This window comes from Ursus maritimus, unplaced genomic scaffold, assembly GCF_017311325.1.
Source record: "Ursus maritimus isolate PB19 unplaced genomic scaffold, ASM1731132v1 scaffold_2, whole genome shotgun sequence".
Classification (NCBI taxonomy): domain Eukaryota; kingdom Metazoa; phylum Chordata; class Mammalia; order Carnivora; family Ursidae; genus Ursus; species Ursus maritimus.
This window is the reverse complement of record NW_024424452.1, coordinates 618,294-628,613: the sequence shown is the minus strand read 5'-3', so window position 1 is coordinate 628,613 and position 10,320 is coordinate 618,294. Positions and strand designations below refer to the sequence as shown.

At 60.0% G+C, this 10,320-nt stretch overlaps 1 protein-coding gene across 12 annotated transcripts in view; it reads right to left on the bottom strand.

Annotated features, from left to right (window-relative positions):
* Positions 1-93: 93 nt before the first annotated feature.
* GET4 (guided entry of tail-anchored proteins factor 4) overlaps positions 94-10,320 on the bottom strand; it is a 14,310-nt gene continuing 4,083 nt past the window's right edge. For 3 of the 12 annotated variants that reach the window (XM_040634631.1, XM_040634629.1, XM_040634630.1), the window contains 8 exons: positions 9,843-9,923; positions 9,001-9,079; positions 8,569-8,650; positions 7,896-8,045; positions 2,120-2,258; positions 795-935; positions 615-717; positions 100-460 (listed from right to left, as the gene is read on the bottom strand). In XM_040634631.1, the coding sequence (XP_040490565.1) occupies positions 242-460; positions 615-717; positions 795-935; positions 2,120-2,258; positions 7,896-8,045; positions 8,569-8,650; positions 9,001-9,079; positions 9,843-9,923 (994 nt within the window). In that variant the 3' untranslated portion in view covers positions 100-241. Of the gene's footprint in view, positions 461-614; positions 718-794; positions 936-2,119; positions 2,259-7,895; positions 8,046-8,568; positions 8,651-9,000; positions 9,080-9,361; positions 9,739-9,842; positions 10,158-10,320 lie in introns of those variants that run through there. The other 9 variants (XM_040634636.1, XM_040634634.1, XM_040634635.1 and 6 more) reach the window with 7 other exon arrangements.

The window sequence follows — 10,320 nt, the reverse complement described above, 5'->3', positions numbered from 1 at the left end:
GGGGACAGGGTCTCTGCGTGGGGGATGGAACGTTCTAGAGCCGGACGGGAGGACGGCTGCACAGCCCTGTGGTTGTGCTCGGTGCCCCTGAACTGGACGCTTAGAAACGGTTAAACAGCAAATTTTGGGATATGTGTATTTTACCAGAAGAAAAAAAAAAAGAAATCCGCCTTGATTCTGTGGCCAAAGGAGAGGGAGCACTAGGGCCAACAGGACCCCCTCAGCTGTGTCTGGGAATCTGCTAAAGATGGACCTCGAGGGCAGCCAGCGACACGGGGCCGACAGAGCGCCACAACCACGCCCGGCAGGGCCCGGGGCTCAGGCCAGGGTGGACGTGGCCATGCCCGCTCTGCTCCCTCCCTGCAGGCGCCCCCGCTCCGGCCTTACCTAGCAAGCCCCCGTAGGACGACGTCTGCTTGGGCGGCACGCCGAAGAAGAGCTGTCCTATCCTGTCGAGGTACTGGAAGAGGAGGGCACGGGGTCACCGTGGAGCCGGAACACGCCCCGTGCACAAGACCTCCCGCACCTCCTCTCAGGGCCCCGTCCCACTCCCGAGGGCCGCCCGGGGCGGAGGACTGCTCTCGCTGTCCGGCGGCCGCCCCCACGCCGCTCACCTCATTGTACATCGGGTCCCGCCGCAGGGACGGCTGGTACTGCTCACACAGCACCGTGAACACGGTCAGTTTGCCTCTGAAACAGGAGCAGAGCGGGGCACGACTGTTTCCACGTGAAAATCCAAGAGGGCTGACCAAGAAAAGCGCAGGCCGCACCCCGAACACCCGCGTGACACTCACCCGTCCACGGCCAGCAGCAGGAACCAGATGAAGTTGAGCAGAGGCTGCACGAACGGAGGGCCGTTCTCGATGGACGGGTGTTTCTGCGTGTACGTCGTGAACACCACCGACGCGCTGCTCTTGTTTTTTAAACAGAGGAACCTGGAAAACATCCGGTAAGCGGGCTATTGGCGGAGGACGAGCGGCCTGTGCACGGGTGCTGGGGGGAGCACGGCACAGAAAGCCGGCGCTGGCCAGGCTCTGCACTCAGACAAGCCGCCCCGCGAGCAGGGCACCGCCTGACCGCCGCAGTTTACAGACGCGGAGGGAGGGGTCCGCGGGGAGGGGTCCGCGGGGAGGGGACCACGGCCACAGTCGGTGCAGCTCGGACATGGAGGGCGTTCTCGGGACTGTCTGCACCCGTTGGGCCCCTGCCAGCACCAGCAGTCAGCCCGGGGGCCCGTGGGATCGAGGCCACAGGCCCCGGGTGCCATGCCGGGCGGGCGGACAGGCTCCGTTCTCGGCCCCAGGGTGACGCGTCCACAGCCGGACCATCTGCTGCAGGGGCTCCACCTCGTGACGCGACAGAGGGACTGACGAGAAGGCGTCTGGTGGTTCCACGCGACCCCGGCCGGCCCAGGGACGCTGTGCACTATACACCCACGGCCCGGGGCAGGGAGCTAGGGGTCTAAGAAACGTCTCCGTGTCTGAGGGACAGACGCCGGCCACGCGTCGCTGTGGGCAGAGCATGGAAGCGGAGATGCTGTCGTGCACACAGCAAACGTCCCGTGACTCCAACCCCTTCAAATCCGTGAGACCTTTCCTAACCCCATGCCCGGGCACCAAATCCCAGTGCTTCTGCGGGAGGAGCACGCTCGAGAGGCGTCTGGAGCTCAGGCGGGCGGCGCCGCGTCCCCTTCCCGAGCTGTGAGCGCCAGCACCACCCAGGACTGGGGGGGGGGGCAGCGAGGAGGCCTGTGGGAGCAGGGACAGACTCGGGCCGGGGCACCAGCCCCCTCACGGGGAACCTTCCAAAGCACGAGACGTGCAGGAAGGCAGGAGCAGCCCTGGGAAAGCCTCAAAAGCACGCGTGCTCCCCATGCTGAGACGCCTCGTACCCTACAAAAAATAGCGGCCTGACACTAAAAATGCCAAAACCTCAAAGAGGTGACGTAAGAAAACACACACACGGGGGAGTCACAGCAGAACACTGACTCCGAGCGGACGCTCGCCTCCGGGGCCGCCTCGAGGGGTCAGCAGCCAGGTCACGGGGCGACAGCAGCAGGGACGAGGGACGGACGCGCACAGCCGCGCGCAGAGGGGGCCGAGCGAGCGTGGGTACCTACTGGAGCACAGCCTGGGCCACGAACATGTCCACCTCGCTGCGGAAGCCCCTGGAGGTCGAGTACTCCACCAGCATGTGCGCGCAGCCCTCGCCGTCCGCGGAGTGCAGGAAGTGGTACCGCGACTCGCAGTAGTTCTGCTCTACAAAGGCAAGGGGACACGGGGGGCGTGCACGCGTCAGCCGCCGGACCTGCCGCGCACGCGGGCTCTGCCACCTCACACGGGTCAAGTCCGCCGCGTCGCACGCACGCGGCGGGAGGCGGCAGGCTTCGGCCGCACTGCCCTGCGCAAGCGGCTCGGGGTCCCCGCGGCCGCGCGGACGTGGGCTGACCCACGAGCAACGGCCAACAGGGAACCCTCGGGCTCTCACGGCGGCAGTTCTACGCGCTTCTGATGACATGAGATGCCAGCCCCACTAACTGCAACACGCCAACGCCCTGAATCTCAGAGTGGCAGCCAGGCCCAGGCCAGGCCGCCTGCCCCCAGGCCACGGGGATGTCCCCCGAGAGCCTCGCAGCCCCGGTCCTCCCGACAGGCCCACACTGTGCTCCCAGCCCACCCGCCCCACCCCGTTCTCTGCTTCAATCACCGTGTCTACGGTCTGTCCGCCCGACACAGGGCACAGCCCCATCAGGCAGGCGGAGAAGCTTTTCTGGATGAAAGTCCCCGTGATGATGGCCGGGTCCTTCATGCAGTGGGGACACAGCTCACCCCCACGGTGTCCGCAGAGGAGACCAGGCGGCCCCCTTCCATATGGGGTCACCTGGGAGCTGGTCAGAAACGTGGAATCTCAGGCCCCGAAGTGGAAACCATGCCCCAACAGGTGACTCAGAGCATGCTCCTCTCAGGGCCCTGTTCCCTGTGGCTACAGCTCTCAGCCATGCACGAAGCTTCAGGGCTAACGGCACCACAGGGCATGTCTGTTCCAACACTCAGCTATTTGTAAGCATGTCTGTTTTTTTAAAAAAAAAATGACCAAAATCCCAATCTTCTCAATATCAGTAAATGACTCAGGCTGTAAAGCTGCTGTCCCCACTCATCCCTTGAAAATCCACTTCTACCCCCCCAACCCCTACCCTCCCCGCGGCTGCTCACTCCGCACTGAGGGCTCAATACCCCACCCCTCCGTTCCTGGCTGCCACGGCGAAGGGGGTGTGCTCGGCATCCGACAGAGCCCAGGACGCCCACGGTGGCAGCTGTGCCGAGGCAGAGACCCAGTCTAGGCCAGGCCACTGCTCAGACCACCTCCCCACACCCTGACCCATCTCCCGGAGCAAACAGGATCACGCCCTGTCCTGCTCACAAGGCACCTGGTTCTCACACTTTGCCAGGGCTCGGCCCCGTGCCTCAGCTTCCTCTACTGGGAACACCTGTTCCGGCTGGGACCCGGCCGCCCCCCTGCCCTGGGCACCAGCTCTCAGGGCCCAGCATGCCGCCTTCAGGAACACAGAATAATTCTGAGTCAGCATTTCTCTGTGTACCCGTGCTGTCTCTCCTCTCTCCCTCAGACCCCTTAGAACAACAGCATCCTATGAGAGGAGAAATTAGGCAAAACTCCATGCTCCGTCCCGGCACAAGGCTCCCTCCAAGAACTGGACTGGAGCCCGCCCAGGAGCAGCTCGGGCACCCTGTGGCCTTGGCTCCGGACCACCAACCAGCAAGTTCTGCAGCAAAGCAAATCCAGCTCCCTGGTTTCCCCATGCACGTCAGAGCTGTGCTGACCCCGTGCTGGTCCGTGAAGTGCAATGGCGCGGTCTAAAAACCAGGGGCGTGCCTCGAGTAAGAAATGCTTCACGGCTGGAAACGCACACCAGCATCTCAGCCTTCAGGGAGTCACGGTCTTTTCTGCTGGTGGACGGTTCTGCCTCGACGTCAACGGCTGCTGACCGATCAGGGTGGTGGCTGCTGAAGGTTGGGATGGCCGTGCCGTGTTCTCACAATAAGACAGCAATGCCGTTGGCTGCACTGATGGATTCTTCACGAGGGATTTCTCTGTCGTGTGTGATGCTGTTGGATAGCATTTTACCCACAGGAGAACTTCTTTCGGACTGGGAGTCCGTTCTCTCCAACGTGCTGCTGCTTTATCAGCTCTGTTTATGTGATCCCGTGAATCCTTAGTGGTCCCTTCAACAGTCGTCACAGCATCTTCACCAGGAGTGGATCCCATCTCAAGAAACCACTTTCTTCACTCCTCCATAAGACACAGATCCTTGTCTTATAAAGTGTGAGATGGCAGCAGTTCAGCCCCACGTTCAGGCTCCACTTCTGACTCTAGTTCTCTTGCCGTTCCCATCGCATCTGCAGCGACTTCCTGCATGGGGTCTTGAACCCCTCAAAGTCGTCCATGAGGGTTGGAATCAACGCCTATCAAACTCCTGTCACTACTGATATTTTGACCTCTTCCTATGACTCATGGGTGTTCTTAGTGGCATCTAGAATGATGAATCCTTTCTGGAAAGTTTTCAATGGACTTTTCCCGGAACCATCAGAGGAATCACTATCTATGGCAGCGATAGCCTTATGCAATGTATTTGTTAAATAATAAGACTTGAAGGTTGAGGGGCGCCTGGGTGGCACAGCAGTTAAGCATCTGCCTTCGGCTCAGGGTGTGATCCCGGTGTTATGGGATCGAGCCCCATATCAGGCTCCTCCGCTATGAGCCTGCTTCTTCCTCTCCCACTCCCCCTACCTGTGTTCCCTCTCTCGCTGGCTGTCTCTCTCTCTCTGTCAAATAAATAAATAAAATCTTAAAAAAAAAAAAAAAAAAAGACTTGAAGGTTGAAATGACCCCTTGATCTGTGGGCTGCAGAATGGATGTGTCAGGCATGAAAACAACATTTATCTTGCTGCCCATCTGCATCAGAGCTTTTGGGTGACTGGGTACATTGTCAGCAAGCAGTCCTATTTTGAAAGGAATCTTTTTCTGAGCAGTGGGTCTGGCGGTGGCTAAAAATGTTCAGTAAACCATCTTGATAATAGAAACACTGTCATCCAGCCTTTGTCGTTGCGTTGATCTTGGGACGAGCAGAGTGGATTTAGCAAAATTCATAAGCGGCCCTAAGATTTTCAGAATGGTAGGAGCACTGGCTTCAACTTCACGTTACCAGCTCTATTAGTCCCTGACCAAGAGGTCAGCTTGTCTTTGAAGCTTTGAAGCCAGGCGTTGACTTCTTTCTAGGTACGGAAGTCCTGAACGTCCTAGACTCCATCAAGCTGTTTCACGTTCCCTGAAAATCTGTTCATTTTCAGCCGCTTCAGTGATGATATCAGCTCGATCTTCTGGATAATTTGCTGCTGTTTCTCTATCAGCATTTACCACGTGTTCATCTGTACTTTTATATTATGGAGAAGGCTTCTTTCCTTAAACCTCATGAACCAGCGTCTGCTAGCTTCAAACTGGTATTCTGCAGTTTGCTCACCTCTCTCAGCCTTCATGGCATTGAGGAGAGTTAGGGCCTTGCTCTGGATCAGGCTTTGGCTTAAAGGGAATGTTGCGGCTAGTTTGATCTTTCATCCAGACCACTAAAACTGTCTCCATAGCAGCAATAAGGCCATTTCACTTTCTTATCATTCATGTGTTCACTGGATTAGCACTTTTAATTCCTTCAAGAAGTTTTCCTTTGCATTTACTACTTGGCTGTTCGGTGCAGGAGGCCTGGCTTTCGGGCTGTCTCACCCCTGGACAAGCCTTCCTCACAGAGCTTAACCCTCTGTAGTTTGTTATTTAAAACGAGACGTGGGACTCCTCCTTTCACTGGGACACGGACAGGCCACTGTAGGATCACGAACCGGCCCCATTTCAACACTGCGGGGCCTCAGGGAACAGGGAGGCCTGAGGTGCGAGACGTGGGTCCGGCTGGTGGCGGAGCAGTGGGTACACACATTTATCAATGAAATTCACCCCCTTCCATGAGCGCAGTTCCTGGCTCCCCAGAACCAGGACCACGTCAAAGACCACGGTCACAGATCCTAATGAAACAGCCTGCATTGCTGCTAGAACGACCGATGGTGACACGGGGACACAAGTGAGCGAGCGCTGTTGGAAACATGGCGCCAACATGCCAGCTCGAGGCAGGGCCGCCTCAAACCCTGACTGTCGAAGACGCACCACGACCTGAGGGACGCCTGCATACCGCACCACCACACACGGCGATCATGCCAAGGGGAGGCGAGCCGGTGATGGCCCCACGCACCACAGCCTGCGGACACGAGCCGTGGGCGCCGTGGGGCAGGACAGGACGTGGCATCTCACTTGGGGTTTGTGCCTCAAGCACTGCGCGTAATTGCCTTACAGCCGGCCCTTCGCCCGCGCGGGCTCTGAGGGACTCCTGAAGCCTAAGTCCTGCTCCTCAGCCACAGACGCCGGGCCGCGCCCCACTGTCTGCCTGGCATCTCCCCACAGCCCCACTAAATACAGACTGGGCAAAAGGGGTGCCAAAGCAACGCTCGCTGGTGAGAGAGGTTTGCCGCAGGTGCTCCTGGAAGACGCCCCTGGAAGACGGAGCGGGAGTCCCCCGGCCCCGCCAGGCTGGTGAGCAGAGACAGCCTCTCACCGAGGTCAGTGTCCTGTGGGCAGGACAGACAGAAAATACATGGGGACCGTGCTAGCTGGGAAGGCCAGGGTGGCCCAGGGCTGGAGGAACCCGCCGCCAGCAGCGGGCCACGGCCGAGTCTGGAGGAGCAAGGCGCCCACGGGGAACGTGCGCCAGGAGAGGAGGGAGCCCAGCACCGCCTCGGCCTCGAGATACCAGGTGCTTTCTCAGACCCCACGTGCTTCCTGGGGAGGGACGTGGAAAGGATTCAGCCGCACCCTCCAAGGACGGATTCCTTAACCGTCCGGCCTTTGAACTGACACCTGACTGTTTTCTCTTCATGTCCCTCTGGGGTGAGGGTAGGGCTGGCGTGCCAGCACACAGGGGTCGAGAAACCCCCCGCCTCATGGGTCACAGCGGGAGGGGAGACCCAGCGGAGTGAGCACCACTGCCTGCAGATGCTCGCACGGCCGGCTTCCCAGCACGAACAAGGTTCGTGGGAGCGCCCAGCACAGGCACACTGCTGCACGAGAAACACAGCCGGCACGTGCCCTGGGCCCGCCGGCTGTGGGGGAGGCAGACCTGTCCGACCACTGTGCCGCTTGCCGGAAGCAGGCCGTTTCCAGGACGAGCTTGCTGTCACAGACATTCCCGGTGGAAGGTCACCTTCAAGTGAGGAAGGCTGCCCCTCTGCTCCCACCAACGCACCTCCCACCATCACCCTCCCTTCGCCCGCCCCCTGCCCAGCGAGCAGGCCAGGAAGGCTGACGCACTGTGAGCGAGCTGCCTGCAAGGTGCTCACCACACAGGACACAGCTCTTCGAATTCTCCTGCACAAGTGCGGGGCACAGCACCCAACCACACGCCTTTCCCTGTGCCTGAGCTCAGGACGGGAACCACACCCGGAAACTGCCAGAAGCCCCCCCTTGTGGACTTAACAGTCCCCCAAATGCTTACTCGGAAGCAAGATAAATGTGAAGAAAACACAGAGCAGGGCGCCATCAGAGGGCCAGGCTGGGGAGGATGTCCCAGAAAGGAGGCTGGTGGGGATACAGCCGAGGCCCATGGACAGGAAGGGCCAGGCCAGCGGAGAGCAAGATCTCCCTCCTTGTTTCCTGTGGCCCATGAGCCCACCTGATTAAACGGCTAACACAAATAAGAGCCACGTGGGGCATCAAAAGGGACAGCTGCTCCCGCGACTGCCCGTGCCCGAGAGGTGCTCTGTGCACAGGTGTGCCGGGCCTACCTTTCCACAGCGTGAGGGCCAGCAGCTGGTGGAGCCGGGGGTGGCCCAGTTTCCCAGATCCTCCACTGGACCACTTCAGGGCTCGAGACACAAAAGCCACTCGCTCTGGAGAATTTGGGTCCATCAAACTGAACAGTTTGGCCAGATTTTCTAAAACAACACAAACACACTCTCACCCGAAGAAACACGCTACTGCCCCGCGCTCTGCACGCTGCATCTCCTAGAAGTTCACGAAACAGGAACTACTTCACTTCCAAACCTGGGACTGGCTGTGCTGGGGTGTCCCCTTGGACGTGCATTCCCCTCCAGGCCCCGAGACCCCCCTCGGCCTCTCAGCTGCAGAGCCAGCAGCCACACACACTTTTGTGGCCTCATGGCTTAGCCTGTGTCGGGGAGCCGGGGGGGGCTCTAGCAGGGAGCTGGCCCACAGGGGAGCAAGGCCTGGGCGGGCAGGGAGGTAACACGCCGGGTGCAGAGGCTGGGACCAGGGGACCAGGCCCCTCCTCCATCCTCCCAGCAGGGCAGCTCCTAAGGATGACTTTCCCCACTGCACATTTACCGCATCGGACAGGCTGGCAAGCAGTTCTCGGACAAACCAGAGTGTCCGTAGTGTGCGTAGGGGTGTCGCTACCCCACGTATGAAGGTACCTCATGCACTGTGAGAGAGCCTTACCCAGCAGCTCATCGGCCACCTCGACTTCTGCCTTCTCCAGCGACTCTAAGACCAACATGGACAAGTCCGCAGCACTGTTTTGCTACAAAACATGGAAGTGCGTAAGAATCACCAAAACAGAGCTCTGGCTCGTTCTCAGAAGCCACGGCAAAGCTGGACGGCTGCTCTGGTCTCCAGCTAGAAACACACCGCGCACCGAAGCTACGGAGACTACTCTGAGCAGAGCTCGATGGGCAGTGCGGCCGAAGGACTGAGACCCCGGCTGCCCGTGCAGCCCCCAGCACCCTCAGACAGCACCCTGTGCCACGAGGACGCCTGCCCAGCTGCGGTCAGTGCCAACAACAGTGCGCAGTCCTCCACCAGGCCTCTCCCTGGACGGTCCTTTTCCGACCCGCAGGCCCCGAGCAGAGAAGGGACAGGCCCGCCGCGTACTTGGCCGTGGCTGAAGAACAGCAGTGCCCCTGAGCACATGAGCTCCCGCGCCTCCGTGTGCTTGCTCTGCGACATGTATCTGCAAGACAGGGGAGAGAGCAGAGCCCCGGTTAGGTCCAGTGGCACACGCTCCACCGCAGACACCCCCTCTTAATTTCGCTCCCCCAGCCCAGTGGCTACAGTTTGGAGATAAATGCTGAAGATAAAACGTTCCAAGTCAACAGGAAAGCTTCACAAAGCAAACAATCCCCCGCACCCACGCTCACAGGCACACAGGCCTCCTACCAAAGATGGAGCGGAGCTGTGTTCTGCTCCCTGAAGCCCATCACCTCACCCGGTCACAGGCACACAGGCCTCCTACCGAAGATGGAGCGGAGCTGTGTTCTGCTCCCTGAAGCCCATCACCTCACCCGCCCCTGAACGCGTCCAGGTGCCACGCGGGGTGCTCCGTGGCCCAGGTCCCCCTGGTGTGGACAGAGCACCTGCTGTCAGCACTCGGACTCAGGGAACCAGCAGACCTGTGCCCCCCATCTGACAGCATCGCTGGCAGGGGACACTGTCTGTGCCCAAACAGGCCTAGGCGGCTCAAGGGTTTCAGCAGAAGGACCCAGAGAAAGGCTGGGTGACTTCCACCTTGAAGCAGAGGCCCTGCCTCGGTGGTAGGAGCTGCGTGAGGGACGGAGTGGCACACTGGGGTCCACTGCAGAACCAGGGGTCAAGGCTGCGCTCAGGGGCCGGGACGGCGGGAGCTCCAGGATGGAGACTCACCCACTGTGATGACTGCACCGTCTCTGCGGTCCCCACCCCCTCCCCGTGCTCTCCTGTTACCCCCTCTGTCCTACCTCACTTTCCCACCTTGAGCACACTTCTCAGTTTCCTCCACCGCAGACAGAAACATAGAGCAGTGAGAGCCCAGCAAGTAACTGAACACAAACAACGGATGACGGTCCGTCTGCCACAGACCGGTTCCGCCAAGCGCAGCACACCCGAGAGAAAGCCACCGGCCCGAAGCGGCTTCCCCAGCACACGGAGCTAAACGCAGGTGGTGCCGACGCTCGGGTCGTTGGCTGGAATTGAACTCCACGATCATCAGGAAAGAAATCCCACCGACCAAGTCTGTGCCTCCGTCAAGACACGACAAATTACAGGAAGACACTCAAGCCGCAGCACCCGGGTGCTGCCAAGCCGGGCCAACACCAAACCCGCGCCTGGGAGCCTGTCTGCAGCTCACCTGGACCAACGGGTCAGGTGCGAATGCGAGCACCTGGCTGTTCAATTAACCACAGAAAAGCTCTTTTCTTCAAAAAGCCCCCCCCCCCC